Source organism: Loxodonta africana, chromosome 8, assembly GCF_030014295.1.
Source record: "Loxodonta africana isolate mLoxAfr1 chromosome 8, mLoxAfr1.hap2, whole genome shotgun sequence".
Lineage (NCBI taxonomy): Eukaryota > Metazoa > Chordata > Mammalia > Proboscidea > Elephantidae > Loxodonta > Loxodonta africana.
Genome location: NC_087349.1, coordinates 47046159 through 47068361, shown reverse-complemented (window position 1 = coordinate 47068361; position 22203 = coordinate 47046159). Strand labels below are relative to the sequence as shown.

The 22203-nt window shown below is 35.2% G+C and overlaps 1 protein-coding gene across 1 annotated transcript in view; it reads right to left on the bottom strand.

Moving 5' to 3' along the window:
* The window catches only part of PTPN12 (protein tyrosine phosphatase non-receptor type 12), a 119673-nt gene that overhangs the window by 21287 nt on the left and 76183 nt on the right, over positions 1 to 22203 (bottom strand). Inside the window, exons 3-9 of the mRNA XM_003407183.4 lie at positions 21892 to 21968; positions 19991 to 20086; positions 18042 to 18080; positions 15464 to 15535; positions 12429 to 12488; positions 10937 to 11079; positions 2193 to 2259 (exon numbers count right to left, since the gene is read on the bottom strand). Of these exons, the coding sequence (XP_003407231.1) occupies positions 2193 to 2259; positions 10937 to 11079; positions 12429 to 12488; positions 15464 to 15535; positions 18042 to 18080; positions 19991 to 20086; positions 21892 to 21968 (554 nt within the window). The remainder of the gene's footprint in view (positions 1 to 2192; positions 2260 to 10936; positions 11080 to 12428; positions 12489 to 15463; positions 15536 to 18041; positions 18081 to 19990; positions 20087 to 21891; positions 21969 to 22203) is intronic.

Genomic DNA, 22203 nt, shown 5'->3' with positions numbered 1-22203 from the left:
ATTGCTTGACACTGTGAGGCAAAGCTAATATTGACCCTAAACAGTCAAGCTGGGGTGCTAAAGACATGAACAAAATACGTCTAGCCAAGGAATGAGATCAGTGCAGTGGGAATTTAAAAAAAAAATAGGACTCTGATGGGTCTGTGGTGTGACAATTTAGTTGTTTATTACAAGAAGGCCATCCCATGAAAACAGAAGGAAATATTCACAGGCATCGCAGATGAAACTGATGACCTGTTTAAGAAATTGCGAAGTCTGATGTGGAGAAAGCGTAGGACTGAAAGGAGCAGAGGATACTAAAATGAGGGAAGAAGATACAGCTACTTGGAAATCAGATTGCAGACACACGTATCTCCAGGACTGGTTGCATAAGATCAGCTAAGAGAGCTGGGTAAAAACACAGATCCCTCAGCTCCATCCCTGGAGACTAATTGGGAAATATGCTAAACTATTTCTTTTGTACATTTGGGATTGGTACTACTGCAACAGCCAACTCTTGACATGGGCAGGTTTGTTATTTAGGCCACTTCTGCAACAGGAGATGGCAATCTGAAAGGGGAAGAAACTGGTAGAGGTTTACTACAAGAATCTATAAAAAGCATATGAACAGATTTGAGGGACATTTCTGAGGCAGAACTATTAGAACTTGGTGTTCAATAAAAAATAAATTTTAGTGGAGATCAAGAAGATAGAAAAGTTGAGAATGATTCTCAGGTTTACTGCTCAGAACACTTTATAGACATTAAAAGATTTTATATCAAGTCTTATCCTAAGGCCTAAAAAAAAAAAAGGCCTAAGATTATACTTATTTATGCCAAACTCAATCAAAATGAGGACTATGTTTTGAAATGACCAGATGTTTATTTCATTTGTTGGCATTCATCTAAGTCCCACTTTTTATCCATTTTTATAATCTTTGACTTTTATGTTAAAATATGATAGAATCCTAGTTAAATTTTATTCACTTAAAATTTTTCATTTGAGTATTAGGGGATGATTATAGCTTTTAAAGAATACAAAATTAAAATTAGCCCCAGAAGATTTTTTAAGAAACTGTTGAAAGTTTAAACATCCCCTAACCAAGAATGAAAAAAGGAAAGAAGGTGGGGAAAAAAGAGAAAGGAGGGAGGGAGGAAAGGAGGTATAGGAAAAAGAAGAAACTAAACATTAATCCTCTTTTATTCAAGAGACAAATTAATATATTCACAGAATCCATAAATCAAAAACTCGTTGTCAAGTCAATTTCGACTCATAGTGAGTGACCTTATAGGACAGAGTAGAACTGTTCCATAGAGTTTCAAAGGAGCAGCTGGAGGATTTGAACTAATGACTTTTTGGTTAGCAGCCAAGCTCTTAACCACTGCACCTCCAGGGCTCCAAAACAATAAAACTATAAAGAATTAACAGCTCCACCCTAATGCATAGAAATGAACAGATTTTGAAACCAGCAAATGAACCGCATTGTCTCCATGAGATGACTTATGTTTTTCAAATCTATAATGAGAGAGCAGTGTCCTATTTATCTTTGTCTTCTCCACAGTTTCAAACACAATTTCTTGGAAATAGTAGTGGTAGTAACAACAATAATAACAGCAAAGGTAATAATAACTAGCTTTGAGCACTTACTACAAGCCACACGTAGTTCTGAAGAATTTTATATAGATTAACTTAGTTAATTCTTATGACGACCCTACAAGCCCATTTTCAGATAAAGAAAATGACACCTAGTGAGATTAAGCACCTTGGCCAAGGTCGCACAGTTTTTAAATGACAGAGCCAGGGTTTTAATCTGGGCAGTTTGGCCCCAGAGTGGCACTCTTAGTCACTACACTAAAATGCCTCCAGTGGACACAAATATTTATTGAATTGAATGTAGGTATATCTAGAATAAATATCGAAGGCAATGAGAATTCTGTATTTGGAAAAATCAACACAAAGCCTACACCCCTAATACAGGTATTCACTTACCTAGAAAAAATATGTGACACCCTTACCCTGCTGCCCAATGAACTATCTCAAGGTAATATGGATCATTTGTACTTTTTCACTACCTTAATTTCTTATATAGCAAAGCTACTTCTAAAAAATTAACATTTATAACAAAACATATGCCGTAATTTGCTACAATTAACCAGTAATTTTAAAAATCCTAATAAATCATGGATATAATGCTACATAAAAATTATTCTTACCCCAGCTTTTAGTAAATTCCATGTATAATCTATGGCACAAATGGCACCTGTTCTTCCACAACCTGCACTATGGATATAAAGTTTGAAAAAACAATTTCATTTTTGTGAATAAAAAGAGCTATAAAATAAACGTAGGTGGACATATGTTAATATTCAGAAGCAAAAAATTATTTAAGAAATTCAACAAAATTCTACTTATTTAGTAAACAAAAGGTGTGTGCACAGGAAACACCCTTAATATTAGTATTAATATCTTCTTTATATTTATTTTAAGGAACTTCCAAGAGTGAGTGGCTCGCAGACTGCCTAGAAGCAGTGATTAATGTTTGTCAAGGTCAGGACACCTAGGATCCTTCACTTTGGAAATCCAATTCTACTACTCAGAAAATTGTATCTAAATAACAATACCTTACAGAGAAAATGTATTCTATGTTCAAGATAGCTCTGGAGCTTTACAGTGGAATTATTTCAATCTGCAAAAGGTTGTGTGGAAAGATGGAGAGTGCTGGTAGGCCTAGAAACTGGTTTGAACACCAGTTGTGATTTCAATAGAAGAACAAAGACAACTGATGCACTCTCATCTCCCAAAGAACTAATAATAGAAGCTGGAGGATATAAAGTAAAATACCACAGGTTTTTTATTAAAAAGATGGACAAAAATACTTTTAAAGAAACTGACTTTCTCCCTGATGGAGCCGGAGAACGGTGGGGTGCAGATCTCAAATTCTCATGAAGAGACCAGGCTTGATGGCCCAGGATTGAAGTCATTCCTGAGGCCAACTCTGTGGACAGGGATTGGACTGGACTATGAGATAGAGAGTGATACTGCTGAGGGGTGGGCTCCTTGGCTCAAGTGGATACTTGAGACTGTGTGGCCAGCTCTTCTCTGGTGGCAAGATCAGAGGAAGGAGGGGGACAGGAGCTGGTTGAATGGACATGGGGAGTGCAGTGTGGAGGGGAGGGGAGGCGTGTGCTGTCTCATTGAGGGGAGAGTGGCTAGGAGTACACGGCGGGGTGCGTGTGACTTTTTGTGTGGGAGACTCACTTGATTTGTAGACTTTCACATAAAGCACAATAGAGGGAGGGAGGAAAGAAGGAAAAAAGAAAAAGCAAAAAAAAAAAAAGAAGGAAACTGACTCTCAACTGGAAAGAGACATGAACTTTAGGATTGAGAATCAAATAAACAAGCAAAAAGCTAACACAAAATACTGGGGAGGGCATGAGGAAATAGGCACTCCCATATCCAGCTGGTGGCAGGATTAACTGGCATCAACTTTCTGGATAACAAATTTTAAAATATGTATTAAAAGCATAGGAAAGTTCATGTGAATAATTAAAGATGTTACTGATATCACCAAAATAACCTTGAGGCAGAAAAAAACCTCAACCCAGCATTTTAATACATTATCATGAAACTTTTAGAAGTATCAGTAGTTTGTTAAACATATCATCTAAAAATTCCTACTAAAGTGAGGTGTATGCAGTTTATGAAAAACTATTTTTTAAAAGTTCTTAATTATAAAATCAATAAAATTGTCTTTTAACTGTTGATATATTTGTCAATTCCATACATCAAAATATTTCTAGAATTTTAGAGTTAGTAGGGCAAAATAATACATACTTGAAATTTGACAGTTAAAAATGTGTGATACTGCAAAGACACAGACAACCCGTCCAATGAAACACAACGGAAAGTTCAGAAACAGATCAGAGTATATGTATTTATTACATAATGATGGGTTCTCCAATCAAAAGGGAAAGACTGAACCATTCAATAAATGGTACTGGAAAAACGAGCTTACAATAAAAAGCAAAAACTAGATTCTTACTTCATACTTTAGCTATAACAAAATTCCAGATGGATTAAAAATTATAATTAAAAAAAAGCCTACAAAAGTACTAAAAAGTATAGACAAAGATTTATGCAATACTGTCTTAGGGAAGGACTTTCTAAGCGTATCTCAATGGACGGAAACCTTAAATGAAAAGATTCACAAATTTGACTACATAAACAATGTAAAAACTATGTATGGCAAAACATAAGCAGAATAACCACAGAAAATACTTGTAACATATGACTAAAAGTTAATATTCTCACTATATAAAGAATTCTCTTAATTTATAAGAGATGAATGTCTACTATAAAACAATTGGCAAAGTACACAAGCAATTCACAAAATATTGGGGAGGGCATGGGGAAATAGCACTCCCATATACTGCTGGTGGTAGAATTAACTGGAATCAACTTTCTGCATAACAAATTTTAAAGTATGTATTAAAAGGATGAGAAAGTTCATGTCCTTTGAACTAGAAATTGTACTTCTAGATATCTATTTGAATAAAATAATTACAGATGTGCTCAAAGATCTCACCAAAAGACTGGTCACTGTTTAAAGTGTTGTTTAAAACAGTTGAAAAAAACTACAGGTTGGAGAGGTAATAAATTAATGCCAAAGAATGGACGTTAAATAAAAAGTTTGGTCCAATCCATGTTTTGTAGAAGAATATTTATATGATGTAGAAAGATGCACATGGTATATTAAACAGAGAAACATTCGTTAAAAAAAAAAAAAACTATATACAAACTTAAAGGATATACACTAAAGTTTTAACAGTGGTTATCACTAGTGGAATTATCAGTGACTTCTTTCCCTTTTTATGTGTTTTTCTAAATCACTACACTATTTTGGTTGTTTCAAAAATATTAAACTATTTTTTAAAGGAAAATCTTTCTATTGAAATGGATTTATGAACCAGAAACCACTGACTTGACAGCATGAACAGAAAAGAAACGGTTCTTGTTCTCCACTGACTTGTAAAGATGTCAAAGCAATTTATCATTTAATTCTACAATTAGTTTTTTTTTCTTTTTAACCAGATGACTACTTAATTAAATGGTCAACTAGCCACCGAATAGCAGAAAAATGTAAAACCTTGAACAAGTTGTTAACTAATTCCCATATCTTTATCACAAATCACCATCCTGACCCTTAAAAACAAAAGCGACTGTTTCATGTCACTAATACAGGCATTATAATCAGATCAACTGGATAAGAAAACTATCTTCTGTGTTTATCTCCACTAAAAAAGAAAAATCCATTTGTCTCTTAGTAATTAACCAGTAAATCTCTGAAGTCTGAAAAAATTTTACTTAGTTTTTATGACAAATGTGAAATATAGATACAAGTCACTTAGGGAAGTAAACTGCTAGCAGTTTTATGAAATAAGTACTATGATTATAAGCCCTTTAGAAGAATTTAATGTAAATTAAAAATTAAGAGCAGAAAAATAGCTTCAGAATTCAGGTAGCTTTATTATTTAAAAGCCTATACATTGACCTCATTCCAAAAATTAGGTTTCAAAGTACCCTCCACCACCTATAACACCACCTATATTTCAAAGATATTGTAATGTTTCATATTTCCTTAACTAATTCAACTTTGTATTTTTCCTTTTAAAAGCACATTCTCCATAACAATCCAAAAGCTATAAAATAAATTTAGCTTTAAAAAAAAATCAAAGTCAAAGTGGCAACAATATTTTTTCTTTCTTTAATACACTGCAGTTAAGCATTTTTCCTTAACTGTATTTCCTTATTGAGTTTCTTAAATACTTTCTATGTAAAATAAAAACCCATTCAATGGAGCCAATACTCTTTTTAAAGCTTCTGAAAGGAAAGCAACAATGAGTTCTCTGAGAAGAATCACAGGTAGTAATCTGGAGGCCACCTGGAAGAAAGGGGTTAAGGATATGTTGTTGTTAGGTGCCGTCGAGTCAATTCCAACTCATAGCAACCCCATGCATAATGGAAGGAAACACTGCCTGGTCTTGCACCATACACACAGTCATTGCTATGTTTGAGCCCATTGTTGCAGCCACTGGGTCAATCCATCTCGTCAAGGGTCTTCCTCTTATTTGCTGACCCTCTCTACCTTACTAAGTATGATATCCTTTTCCAAGGACTGCTCCCTCCTGATAATGTGTCCAAAGTACATGAGACAAAGCCTCGCCATCCTCACTTCTAAGAGCACTCTGGCTGCATTTCATTCAAGACAGATTTGTTCATTCTTCTGGCAGTCCATGGTATATTCAATATTCTCCACAAACACCATAATTCAAATGCATCAATTCTTCTTTGGTCTTCCTTATTCATTGCCCAGCTTTCACATGTATGAGTCAACAGAAAATATCATGGCTTGGGTCAGGTGCATTTTAGTCCTCAAAGTGACATCTTTGCTTTAAACACTTTAAAAGAGGTCTTTTGCAGCAAATTTGCCCAAGGCAATATGTTAGTTGATTTTTTTGACTGCTGCTTCCATGAGTGTTGATTGTGATTCCGAGCAAAATTAAATCCTTGCCAACTTCAGTATTTCCTCCATTTATCATGATGTTGCTTACTGGTTCAGTTATGAGGATTTTTGTTTCCTCTATGCTTGGGTGGGTTATGCTGAGGTGCAATCCATACTGAAGGCTGTAGTCTTTGATCTTCCTCAGTGAGTGTTTCAAGCCCTCTTCACTTTCAGCAAGCAAGGTTGTGTCATCTGCATAACACAGTTTGTTAATGAGTCTTCCTTCAATCCTAATGCTGGGTTCTTTATATAGTCCAACTTCTGGGATTATTTGCTCAACATACAGATTGAATAAATATGGCAAAAGGATACAACCTTGATGTGCACCTTTCCTGACTTTAAACCACACAGTATCCCCTTGTTCTGTCTAAATGACTGCCTGTTAGTCTATGTACAAGTTCCTCATGAGTACAATTAAGTGTTCTGGAACTCCCATTCTTCACAATGTTACCCATAATTTGTTATGACCCACAGAGTCGAATGCCTTCGCATAGTCAATAAAACACCAGTAAACATCTTCCTGGTATTCTCTGTTTTCAGCCAGGATCCATCTGACATCAGCAACGATATCCCTCATTCCATGTCCTCTTCTGAATCTAGCCTGAATTTCTGGCAGTTCCCTGTCGATGTTCTGCAATCATTTTTTGTCTTCAGCAAAATTTTACTTGTGTGTGATATTAATGATATTGTTCGATAACTTCCACAAATATGAATCCCTTCCTGTCGATTGGGCAGGTGGCTATCTTCCAAATTTCTTGGCATAGAAAGTGAGCGCTTCCAGCGCTGCACACATTTGTTGAAACACCTCAATTGTTATTCTGTCAATTCCTGGAGCCTTGTTTTTCGCCAATGCCTTCAGTGCAGCTTGGACGTCTTCCTTTGATACCACCAGTTCTTGATCATATGCTACCTCCTAAATGGATGAACACTGACTACTTCTCTTTGGCGTAGTGATGCTGTGTACTCTCCTCCCATCTTCTTTTGATGCTTCCTCCATCATTCAGTATTTTCCGCAAAGAATCCTTCAAAATTGCAACTCAAGGCTTGAATTTTAGATGCTTATGATTTATGGGCCAGAACAGGAATTATTCATTTCCCTGGACTGAGAAGAAAATTTAAGGACTTCTTCCTCCCAACTGGAAATGACTCCCTTGCTTTTCATTATGAACAGGACAGAACAGCTTATGAGTTGGAGAAATGACCAGATAACAGGAATTATTCAAAATGTTGGATTAAGAATATTTGGTTATTTTAAATTGATTTATCTTAGATAATATGTACCAAAAAGTCCAAATCCAATGCCGTTGAGTCAATTCCGACTCATAGCAACCCTACAGGACAGAGTAGAACTACCCTATAGGGTTTCCAAGGAATGCCTCGTGGATTTAAATCGCCAACCTTTTGGTTAGCAGCCAAACTGTTAACCACTACACCGCCACAGTTTCCAGATAACATGTAGTATACAATTATTCCCCATACCTCCCTGCAGGAATATAGAATTGATTGCCTCCCAAGAATAAGCAATCTCATATTATCAACCCAAAAGTCAATACCAGAGCTTACATGATTTTCTGCAGGTGAAAATGACTAGTTATGCAAAGACTAACTGAACTTCAAACATTATTTAAATAAATAGACTTCTATAGATACATTTAAACTAGATTATAGTATCATGTTCAGAGACTACTTGAAAAAGGTAGCCAGTAATAATTTAGTGTCATGTAGTACTTACAATGAAGTCATCTGCTACAAAACATAATGTGTATCAACAATTTATATTACGTTACTGTAAGAATGCAAATTTCCTGTTCTACTTAGATTTCAGTAGCTGTAAATTATATAATTTCAAGATATGATAGGTGGTGATGTAAATGTGGGAATTGATATTCTTCAGGGAATGGAAATGACATTGAGTTTTTCATCAGTTCTAAACCGTACTTTTTAATATACATTGTAATAGCTTTGAAAGCGGTATATATCTTACCATCAATGGCTTTGTACAAGCAACAATTTCTTACCCTTAAAATCAGAAGTGATTTTTTAAATTTTAATATACATAAAATAATAACGTGTGTGTTTTAGAACTGATGGCATCCTGGATCAATAAAATCATAAATATATATACATCACTATATGTCCTATACTATACATATCAATATACACTGGAAAAAATTCACATCAATGTTTATCAGGCATAAAGACTGCTTGGCCATTGTTATAAGAAAACTGATTAAAAATTAATTATTTTTTTGCTCTAAAACAAGCTTTAATCTCCCTGGAAAAGTACACCTACTCCTCACTTACAGACTGTCTCATTATACAGCATTTCGCATTTATGACAACAGTAAAAAAAATCTACTATCCAACTATTTTGTGCATTAAAGTGGAGCAGAGGCAAGAGGGAAGGAGGAACAAAGGAGGAGGAAGGTGAGATTTGTGAGAGGGAGTGAGGCCACAGGGGCCATTAGCGGTTCATATTACTCAGTTTGGCAGACGTGCCGTGCCGGGCCGGGTCCTCTGACCCTGAGGAAGCGGCAGGAATTAAGGCGAAAGGGATGGGGGGGTCTCATGTAGAAACAGCTCAGAGCCAGTGTCTGACCTCCTCCAACCCCACAAGGAGGGAAGGAGAACCAAGATCAACAGTGCAAGGCTGACTCCCATGAAGTGGAGGACAGACTAGCCTCCTCTCTCCACCATCTTTACTAATTCTGACACCACCGTCCCTCACACAGCACTCTACTTCTCTGCTGGGTTCAGTAATTCATTGCAATGGCCACACAGAACTCACAGTCCACAGTCAAGATTATGGCATTTATTAGGGAAGTAACAGTTACAGTTCAGGCTCAGGAACACAGAGGATAGTTATTCCATCAGGATAGCCTCTTCCCAGCCAGACTCACAGGCATGCTTCACCCTGGCCCTAGGCCTCTCCCCAAAGGAACTTGTCTTTCTCTCTCCGTGGACCTGGAAGCCCACCATACTGTCTCCTGCTGCCAGGTCTCTCCTGCCACCACTTCTCACCATCTTCAGGGTTACAGCTTGCTCTCTCTCTTCCAATCTCCTGCTTCGTAGCTTCTCAGCGCCAGGATCCTAGAGCCAAAGGACATGCTCTCTGCTCCTGGCTGTTCTTCCTTAGTGGTGGTAGGATCCTCCTCTCTGTTCTGGAATTAGCTCTCTTTTAAGGAAAAGCTGACCAATTCCCTTGCTGCTGTTGTTGTTAGGTGCCATCAAGTTGGTTCCAACTCATAGCAACCGCAGAGGACAGAGTAGAACTGCCCCATAGGGTTTCCAAGGAGCAGCTGGTAGTTTGAACTGCCGAACTTTTGGTTAGCATCCAAGCTCTTAACCACTATACCACCAGGGCTCCGACCGATCCCCTTGGTAGGCCACAATTACCCTATCACAACAGTCCCGCCGAATCATCTAGGTAGGATTTATAAGACCATGGCTAAAAAGGCCACACACAAAAGTAGTTAATTGCACTGCAGTTCATGAGTCTCTTCTTCCAAAGAGGCCTTTCTGCAACCTCCACAGCCTTCCATGGGCCCAGCTGCCCCAGCCTCACTTGTCAGCAGGCACAGGAGCCGCGAACTGCTGAGGCACATCTCTGCAGTCTGCAGAGCAGGAAGAGGGAGAAGCAAGGTACAGGGGTCTCTGCAGAAGCCTGGAGCCCAGCCAGGTGATGGTGGGCCCCTGCTCCTCTGGAGGCTACAAGCAACCCCTGACCACCGCCACCACCACCACCACCACCCTCAACACTGCCCCCCATCCACAGGCTCCGCAGTGGTTCAGCAGGCATGGTGGGGAAGGAGGGCCCTCCGTGGGCACACTGGCACCAAAGACTAGACTACCCTGACTCTATCATAACCCTGAATTTAGCATAACAACCTAGTCTTTGGAAGCTAACTATGTCGATAAGTGAGAAAAAAAAAAGCTATGTCGGTAAGTGAGAGGCGGGTGTAATTTGTTCATAAAACACAGTAATGTTTGGTTCTCAGGACCACTACCCACATAAAAATGTTTTCTTCATGTACTTTTTTAATTAAGATAAAGAAAATACTACAATAATATTGGTTTTTAAAAAATAGAGTATGATGGACATATGTGAGACTGTATGCTTAACTGGTTAAGATTAAAAGAGAGTACGTTCTATAGCTTATCACCATGTGAATACCATTTTCAAATACATCATCCTATGCTTTAATGTAACATTACTCAAAATATTCTTTCAATCAGATGAGATAGTGCCAATTTACTTTTTTACAACCTTGTGTACTGTATCAAGTTTAGGAAAATTCTAGATAATTACCATATTAATGTAGAAATAAAGACTTACTTAACATTAAACTCAGAGAAAAATAGTACACTTAAAATATTTAGAAAATAATTTTGTACCTGCAATGAATACAAATAGGAACATCTTCATGTTCTTGGTATTTCCTCATTAAGCTTATCATGTCCAAGATAGAATCAAATGATGATGGAACATCATGGTCTGGCCAGTTCACATAATGAAATTGATATAGCCTACGAGATTCCTTGAAGATAAATAGAAATTCAACAATTATGAGAATACACTTGCAAGTTTTAAAGATACAGAAAAGCTGCACATCTCATTTTACTGTCATTTCTAAGATACTGTGTGGCATCTAGCAATGCCTTTAAAAAAATAAAAATAGTACCCTGCATTTATTGACTGCTTACCACACGCCAAGTACTGATCTAAGTGCTTCCACATGTAACTATTTAATCCCTATGTTGCCCCATGAGAAAGGTATTCTTAATACTATTCTTTTCGTATAAACCAAAAAAAAAAAAACCAATCCCAGTGCTGTCGAATCAATTCCGACTCATAGCGACCCTACAGGACAGATGAGAACTGCCCCACAGAGTTTCTAAGGATCGCCTGGCGGATTCGAACTGCCAACCCTTTGGTTAGCAGCCGTAGCACTTAACCGCTACGCCACCAAGGTTTCCATTCTCCTTGTGTAGAAAAGAAAAATTAACTATCTTGCCTAAAGATTCACAGCAAATAACAGATGTAGAATCTGAACCCAGGCAGTCCCACCTCCAGGATCTGCACTTTAACCATTACACTACATTATACTATCTAATATACACTATTACGTGGATGAGCAGTATACCTTAAGCACTGCATTAGAATCTATGGTAAATAGAAGACTAGTATAATATTTAAGCTGAAAAAGCATTTAAAAACAAACTGTCCAACTCCAAACCCTTATTCTGGGTCAGTGGTTCTCAAATTACGGGCTCTGGATGCCTCCCCACCCCCAAGACCTTCGGGGATGGGAGCCTGTAAGTCTGAAACTATTTTCATAACAATACCAAGGTATTATTTGCCTTTTTCACTCTCATTCTTTCATGAGTGTACAGCGGAGTTTTCCTAAGGCCACATGACTTGTGATGACATCATACCTTTTGACAGCTAATGGAATGTATGTGTATTCATGTGTATTAAAAACTTCTCAGTTTTAATTTCAAATATAGTACATATTGGAAGATATACCCAACAAAAGCAAAAGCTCTTTGGGAGTCCTCAATAATTCTGAAGAATGTAAAGGAGTCCTGATATCAAAATGTTTTGAAAACTGCTGTTCTAAGTGTTTTACCAGAAAGCACACTGCTTAGAAAACTGATGGCAGCTAACAACATTCTAAGTATGTTAAAATTTATATTACTTTATTATCTATTATTTTATAAGCTTAAGACTCAAGATACTGAAAACACATTACTCTCATTTCCATTATTTTAGATAAATAAAAAATTAACAAATCTCCTTAACTGTGTAAGATAAGATAGTATATTATTTATATATGTTTTCTTTGAAAACTATCCTTAGAATTGTCTCTAAATGGAAAATACTTACATTTTGAAATTCAAGTAACAGTGTCCTAATGAAGTAGTCTGTTCGTGCTTGTTCAGCTTCCTAAATAAAAGGAAATATTTCTGAGTTAGTGAGAACATTAAAAAAATAATAATAAAAAATATATATATACCAAAACAAACAAAAAACTCATATTTAAATTCCATAATGACAGCACTGGGCTGGATAATATAATGATGGCACGGGGCTGGATAATATAAAATTAACCTTTACAAGTCCAGGTACACCTCAAAATTATAAAACCAACCATTCTAAAAAATATCGGTTCAAGTTTTATTTATAGATTTTTTAAAAAACAGAAGTGTTTCTTAACCAAATACTTAGTCAGGGATCTATTATACAAGAAAATATTTGCACAATAAATATGGTTTAATGTTTACCCTCAGAATTAGGGTCTATTGTACAAGAAAATATATGCACAGTAAATATGGTTTAATGCTTACCGTCAGAATTATGAAATAAAGCTGAAGAGGGGAAAAGACCTGCCCATGTAATTCAGGCTTGTCGTCCTCCAGACCTCTATCTGAACTAACATTTCTCATAAGAAGCAAATTTTATTGTGTTCATTATGTGCATGCACCATGCCCATGGAAATAACATAAACGGAATGCTTCTCCTCAATACCTATACCACCATATCCCGTCGTTCACTGTTCTATCTTTCCATAATGTTTGATTTTCCCTACATAACACACAACTCTAACTAATGGCAATCAGGGAAGGAAGGGGATGCACTCAGAAAATACTAAATTACTATTTTGGTTAATGACAGCATAACCACTTTAAAAATGTCACTTACCATCAAGTCAAAGTATTAAAATGAAGCCTCTCTATCGGTCTGTCACTTAGCAAACTATTCTTTTTACTTTAGTAATTAGAACCACAGATAGTCCAGGACAGTGATTCCCAAAGGCAACACAGTATATTGTTTTATTCAAAAAAATGACATTCAATAGTATTCCTCCTTTAGTTTTTAATTATAGTAATTTATTTTGAATTTGTAAAACAATATTAAGGGGAAAGTATAACTTTGTATTTGTCCAAGACTTAACTTTTTCTATAAACGGCCAAATAGTAAATATTTTTGAGGGTCATAAAATCTGTCTACTCAACTTTGCTGTTGTTTTAGATAATACCTAAATGAATGGGTATGGTTGTATTCCAATAAAACTTTATTGAAAATGAAGAGGCAGCGGACTGCATTTGACCCATGGTTAAATGCTGACCCCTGTCTAAGTGGTTAAATGTAGCAATGTGAAATTGAGTGCCTGCTAGCCAGTTCTCCCCTCTAACCACCACTTCACTCTCCTCTTCATCCCCACACCAAGAGAGCTCTGTTGTTTTTATTAGGTGTTGTTGAGTCAATTTCAACTCGCTGTGACCCCATGTGACAGGGTAGAACTTACCCCATAGGGTTTTCTAAGCTGTAATCTTTATAGGAGCAGATTGCCAGGTCTTTCTCCCATGGAGCAGCTGAGTGGGTTCAAACCACCAACCTTTCGGTTAGCAGCTGAGCGCTTAACTGTTGCACCACCAGGGCTCCTTAGATATTGTCATATCTCAGTCTCAAACACTCTGGTTACCAAGAAGTCAAGTCACTCACTACTGTTATTTTCGCCATTTATAAATTTCATTTTTGTTTGCAGTTACATCAGTTGCAACAAATCCTAAGTTACTATCTGAAACAACCATAAAACACACAAATTACTTTCCATTTTGAAAGCTTGAAAGAAAAATTTTGCTTCTTCAACATGAATCAATCCAAACACTGACAAATCAGCTGTTACTAATCAAATCAAATCTCTAATCAAGGTGACTTTCCTCTATTCATTACTGTAAAGCTGTTTACTAATCCTATTCCCCAACTGCTCAAAAATTTCAAGTTCTTTTGCTGTTGAATGCTAACCACTCTATGTTTTCACTTGAGCTTGTGACATTTATTATGGTTATCTTATTGTATTTAAATTTACAAATGCTAAACGCAACCACACTGTACAGACTCGGTTCCTGAACCATCCAGGGACCTAACGTTGTAGAGTACTTTTTAGATTGGTGACAGAGGAGGTGTTCCCACAATGAAGTAGACAGTATACTGGATATCAGGTATTACTCAATAAACTATGAAATATAGTAGGATTTTTTATTTTTACACTTATCCCACAAACAGTTTTAAACATAACTTTAGAGAGCTGATTGCATATTAAATCCAAGAAGTATTAACTATGGGTTAAAGTTAACATTCCAAAAATTGCAACTCATTTATAAAAGCAGACAGTATAACACAGCTTGAGTCCTTTTCTACATCAACCTAGAAAATACTGGACTTTGGGTACCCACCAGAGGACTTCAGAAGCTGTAAGTACAAAAAAGGCATAAAATTATGGACTCTGCCCAGAATTTTGCTGTGCTAGTTTTGGAACCTGAATTTAATTCATTTCCAGACGCCATTAAATAGTAAGGTATATATTTTAAGTTTCATTATTAAAGTATCTGCTGTAATAATTTCCAGTCTCCCAAAGTTTTTTAAAGTGAAACAAAGGATCAACATTTTCTTGCAGCGTGGCAGGTCTCACACCCACCTTTCTACATAATTATAACAATTCTGATGAGTATAACAAAGCTATGAAAGGTTAACACAGCATACTATGTTTCAGTCATCAAGGAAGGGCCTTTCCATTTATTCCATTTAAAATACAACTACCAAATAGATCACTAAAGCACACTGTTATTCCTTTTACTCCTATATACCCAAGCACTTTTTATCAACTGATATAGTAGGACTAACAGAAGAAAATTATACATGTATGAAAAGTCATTCCCAAAGCTTCTAAATTTAAAAGCAGTATCAAAACAAGTATGTTTATTAAGTCATTATTTATTATAAGAAAATACAGGTTTACATGAAAGTACTGAGTGCTTGGTGTATATAAAATCAGGTTCATACCACAGTACAATTTATTCATCAATCTAGCATGCCAATTTTCAAATTAAATAATGTACATAAAAACAGATACTTACACAAGAAATTTTAAATGGTGCAAATGTTATAGGGTCTTCTCCATACAAAGGCCAGTAACGCTCACATTTTTTCTGTTGTCCAAATAAAAGTTAGTAAGTAATCCATGTGATAGTTTTACTCAGATTTTAATAAATATTTTGTGCCCTGGGGTTCGGCTTGCTACTTCTTCCCAGAAAACAGAAAAAAATGCCATCAGTAGGCAAGTAGCTGGGAGAGCTTAGATTTACCCAACTGTTTTTAATGGACGATTTTGTCCTCTCCAAGGTTAAGCAGAAGAATCTTATTAACAGAAGTATATAAACCATTCATTGCTACCTACATGGTCTACAGAGAAGACCCCATGTAGAAAAATGCTAAAAATAGTGACTGACACAATGATATTCATTTAGTATAAAGTGTTTCTAGCTATTACTGGCAAGCTACAATGCTTGTAATATGACCATCCCTATAATATCTGCCTGAAGTCTCATTAAATGTAAAATCTGTGGCATAGCGGAAACAGCACTCTACTCGGTGTCAGAAAAACTTTGGAAGTACTAATTTTACTGTTCACAATTATGGTGTTGGCAAAGAACATTGAATATACCATGGACTGCCAGAAGAATGAATAAATCTGTCTTGGAAGAAACACAGCCAGAGTGCTCATTATAAGCAAGAATGGCAAGACCTCATCTCACATACTTTAGACATGTTATCAGAAGGGATCAGTCCATGGAGAAGGACATCGTGCTTGTAAAGTAGAGGGTCAGGAAGAAAGAGGAAGACCCTCAAAGAAATGGATTGACACAGTGGCTGCAACAGTGGGCTCAAACACAGCATTGATTGTGAGGGTGGCGTATGACCAGGCAGTGTTTCATTTTATTGTACATGGGGTCACTATGAGTTGGAACCAACTCCACAGCACCTAACAACAATAATCTTACTGTTTTATGGACTTTCAGTTTCTTTACCTGTAAAAATAGGAGTAGTAATCCTTATCTTACAAGGTTGTTTCATATTATTGCTAATGTTCTATTGATGGTAAAAAGCCTATACCAGCATAATATATTTAAGTATGTAATTTTCTTTGAAATTACATAAAGTATAATCAGTTTTCCCTTTTACCTTCACATTTTAAACAGGAATAGAAATAGAACATTTTATTCTTATTGGTTTCTAATATTTAGCTCAATCATTTGAGAATATGTAAATGAATGAAAACCGTATTTTTATAGAAGACAGATTCTCAAAGATTCTAAGAAACGATACAATTTTTATTAAGACTCAATACTATGAAAGCCTATAAGTAACCATTCAGGTTAAAATAAACCTTCTGACAATGGGAAATGCATCAATTCAGAAAATTTTAATTAAATTTTCAAAGTATGGGCTATGTTGTTGTTAGGTGTTGTAGAGTCGATTTTGACCCATAGTGAACTCATGTGACAGAGTAGAACTGCCCCCTAGGGTTTTCTAGGCTATAATCTTTGCAGGAACAGATCATCAGGTCTTTCTTTAGTATGGATTATACCTCATAGTAAATGGAGTTATTACCTGTAAAAAAAAAAAAAAAAACCCACTGCCATTGAGTCAATTCTGACTCATGGCGACTCTGTATATTATAGCATCTCGCATACCATGTTGTCTTGCTTTATGTGACATATCCTTTACTAGAAAAATTTTAATACTAATTCTTATAACTTACAGGTGATTTTTAGTTTTAATAATAAACAATATTAGTAAAAGGAAACATCGAATAAATCACTACATAATTGGATTATTTTGGAAGTTTGATTTGTGTGCCATTTTTATAGAAAACCACACTTATGTTTCATTTAAATACTATTTATTTTCTGTAAATATATTATCATATCACTACAATGCTGCAGGACAGGTATCACAATGGTTTTGGGAACTAATTTCACTCGTATAGAGCATAAAAGGAAACCCTGGTGGCATAGTGGTTAAGTGCTATGGCTGCTAACCAAGAGGTCGGCAGTTCAAATCCGCTAGGTGCTCCTTGGAAACTCTATGGGGCAGTACTACTCTGTCCTATAGGGTCGCTATGAATTGGAATCAACTCGACGACAGTGGGTTTACAGCATAAAAATACCAATATTAAAAATGAGAACATAAAAAATGGAGTGGTATTTGCAGACAAATTAGAATATCTAAGCGATAAGCTGATGGTAATTAATCAAAATTATCTTATTTATTTTCATTTGTTCAATTTCATTCCTGTTTTTAAATACAACTCTACTTCACTCCATAAATACTAATGCTTATTATACTCACAACACCATCAGAAATTTGAAGACTACTGAGTAACAATTCAGTCTCTTATTTTAAGTACACTACAAAATGTACTTATAAAATGAAATAAGAAACTTTATGTGCTTTAGAGGTTGTTTTGTTCTTTGAATCAAATAAAGCAATAGCAGGACATAAAAAAAAAATCTACTTTAGCTACATGGACTCAGAATATAATAAAAGACTAGCAATACTGTCTTTTATTATATTGTATAGATACTACCTAGAAATGAAGTGATAAACCAGACACACTACAATTATTTAAAATGTTAATAGGTATAAACATACCCTTCCCATCTCAAATTCTCGACAGGCCATAACAATGATCTGGAAAAAAAAAAAAAGGGTGGGGGTGTGGGATGATGGGATAGAGAATATAGCAGTTAAACACAATTTTTTAAAAAACACAAATATCAATAATTAATCTTTACCCTAGGCAAAAGTGTATTTGTTCTGTCAAAAGAAAGCAGTTTTAATATTAAAAATACAAGTTAAAGAGATAAAAGAGTATACCCTCCAAATAAAAACTATACAGCAACAAATAAAATTTGCTTCAATCAACATGATATACTGGTTTGAATTATATGAATCTCACAGATTTATATCTGGCTTGTGAAATTATATTAAAATATCACTTTAAAAATATTTACCTAATAAATAGCACTATTAAATATTTTAAACAAATTTAATAAAGTTATCTAAAAGTTGAGTGCATTTAATCTAAGTTAACATAAAGATTATTATATCAGCTTTTCCTCCCAACATTTTAAAATTTTAATGCTTAAAAATACAGCAAAGTTGAGAGAATTTTACAGTGAACACTGTATAGCTACAACCTATAGCCTATCATTAACATTTCATTACACTTGTTTTATCACAGTTATCCTTCTATCCCTATCCTTCCATCAATCTGCCTTATTTTTTTAGTTTTTTTTCTTCCTTTTTATTTCCCTTCTATGTGGTGAAAGTAGTTAGCAGTTCTTCACAATAGGTCCAGCAAGCTTTTTTGTTATCTCTAGATTCTGTCTAGATACCTTCCATACAGCAACAAAAGTAAAGTCAGTATCCTAGCAAGAAGCTCCCTATTAGACAGTAGAAGGAAAAACTTTCTCTTCATTATTGTATCCCCAGCACATAGCAATGTTTCCCACAAAGCGGTCTTGAATCCACCTTGTTTTTTTAATGCATTTCAAAGTAAACTGCAGACTCTTCTCTTAAGTACTTCAGCATATGTATCAACTAGAATTCAGTTTTTTTTATATTGTTTACAGTTTTTCCCTTGACGTAACATTTTCACACAGTGAAATATACAAATCTTAAATATACATTCTCCAAGTTTTGACAAATGCATACACCAGTGGAACCTAAACTCCTATCAATATATAGGACGTTATCATCATCCAGAAAGTTCCCTCATGCCCTTCTCCAGTCAATCTCCAGCTATATCTGGTTTTTAATTGAAATAACAGCAAATACTAAGATTGGGAATTTTTTCTTGCTCTAATAATCTTTCACTGACAACAGAGAATGACAATGTTTTAGAATCATTCTGATTGAATGGAAAAAACCTATTACTATGCTCATAAAAGACAAATAAGAACTCTACATTACAGAGTTCCTACATGTACAAAACCAAAACCACAACTGGAACAAACACCTGGGCTCCAAGGTGATATACAGCAGTATAGTGTGGCTTTTGCAGTATCCTAACCTATTTATTTTCCTGCTTCCAAATCTAAGGCACTTTATTTCCCTTCACCCAAAAAGAGTAAGAAGGGACACAAAAGCCAGTGGTTTGAGATGCTTCTAACTGAATGGAGTTTTTAAGGGGAGAGAGGTGTCTTCAAATTTCTTAAACTTTATACAGTATTTTTTTCCGGGAAGAGGGTCTTAAAAGGGTCTATGACTCAAAAAAGGTTAAGAACATGGCTGAATATAGCATTTTGCTGGCCTACTAAAGCACTCATATCTTTTGGTTAGTGTAAGTTATTTGGCAGCTGTCTTATTAGTTACTGACTTAGGACAAGATTTAAAGCATTATCACACCCTCTTTTTAAAATCTTTTGACTAGTTATTGTGAATTTAATGAGACGTTCCAGAAATCGGTCTTTATCTTTTTAGTAAATACTACCTATGATTAAAAATACCATTATGGCTATAAATTCCTCTCATTCTTTAGTTCAGTAAAACATCCTATGTCATTATACTTCTCAAAATATGAAAAATAAATTACTTACCACAACATTGTACTCCCATATCATCCTCCAAAAATCTATTACCGTATTTGCTAAAGGTCCTTGCGTTGCCACATACGCTTTTGGCCCATAGACACCCTAAAATGAGTAAAAGCAAATTTCACATTTATTGTAATTACCAAAAATATCTTGTTACCTAAAGTTTAAATTTTCCAATTTTACTAGTAATCCTGTTGCTTTCACTCAAAGCATTTCCAAATAATTTTTCTTTCATAGTATATAAAAACATAGCAAAATAGATTAAATTCATTTCAGCTTCTGATCAAGTGTTCTTATTTTTGTATATTAAACATGGTGCATATTGGTAACTAAAGACCAGTTTATGCTAATTAAAAAATTATTATTTACCTAGGAATTAAAAACAAAAGGCCCAGTACCTAGTCAACAAAGTTAAAGGTTGTAGAAACATCAAAGCATGTTTTGATTCTAAAAACAATACTAAAGCTAGTTAACAGTTCTTTCTTAGATTCCTGCATATCTGTTGCCATTGAGCAAATTCCAACTCATAGTGACCCTATAGGTCAGAGTAGAATTGCCCCATAGGATTTAAACTGCCAACGTTTTGGCTAGCAGCTGAGCTCTTAATCACTACGCCACCAGGACTCCTCTATCTACCCGAAAAAATCCGATGCTGTCGAGTCGATTCCAACTCATAGCAACCCTGTAGGACAGAGTAGAACTGCCCCACAGAGTTTCCAAGGAGCGCCTGGCAGATTCAAACTGCCGACCCTTTGGTTAGCTGCTATGGCACTTAACCACTACGCCACCAGGGTTTCCAAATACATAGATTTCTAATAATAAATCTCAAAATATACCACAAACAGAATAGCTGACTGAAATACTAAACCAGCATATATGTGAATCATATAATGAATCAGTGTCATTAAATACAATTAAAAACTACAACTTTTAACAACTATCCTTATAAAATATGGACATCTGAAATATCAAACCACCTGACTAGTTTTGTTTAACCTATTAGTTTTAGTTTTTGCAATAATTATAAAATTTTAAAAAAGTTTTTATTTGAAACCATGGCTGCTCAATGTTGACATAGATAATATTAATTTTATAACATAACTCTTAGCACCTTAAAATATTTTTGTCAACAAAATCAGATATGTATAAATACCATATATAAAATAACTAACTGAAAATTATACTGCCACTTAACTTGAAAACTTCAAACAACACAGAGTAACTGATGGAACAAGGTAAAGCTTTATATTTAAACTCAACCATGGGGCATTTTGCATCTGTCTCTGTGTTCCATGATAACTCTTCAAGAATTTGACTGCTTTTGACCAAACAGTATCCAAACAAATGGTTATCTAACAAAGACTATATTTAATCTGGGAATAGGGTTGTCAGCTTGAAACATAAAGTCAATTGCCAGAAGTTTTTAATCTATTTTCTATATTTTTAACTTAATACTACCCAGTAATTCCAATCTTGGTAATTTATCCTAAGAAATGATTTAAAAAAGCAAAGATGGTCACTTGAATATTGCTAAGGGGAAAAACTGGAAACCATCTACACTGTTCAACAACAGGGAATAAACATATACATTTGTGTACATAAACTAAAAGGGATAAATGAGACGATGACTTATCAATAGGTAAAGTGTTTATAAATCTTCAATGCAAATGAAGAAACAAAATAGAATCCTTTTTCTCCAATACCAAAAAACTAAGCAAAAACTCTTTTACGTATATAGATAAGGAAGCTAGAATAGAAGCACAGAAAAATGATGTGTCAGGGCAGAGATTTTATTTCATTTGCTGTTGGCACAATGCTTGGGCAATAAAAAAAGTTTTAATAAAACTGGCATGTAGAAAGACATTAAATATGGCAGAAAAACACCCTTAAAAAGGAACACATACCTTAATAAAATTCGCGTTGATATAGTCTGAATCTTGAGAAGGAGTCTTTAAAGTCAATTTAACTCGGCTGTGATCAACTACAAGGAAAAAAAAAAAGAATTTCACAAATTATGTCCTATTGACATACAGGTGTTTCTCTCTGAACCATCAGTAAAGTTAAAGAAATAACTAAGAACATTTACTTTAAAAAGTAATTAGTGGAGTCAGGGCCAAGATGGCAGAGTAGTCAGATGCTTCCGGTGGTCCCTCTTACGACAAAGACCCCAAAAAACAAGTCAATCGATTATATATATGACAAGCTAGGAACTCTGA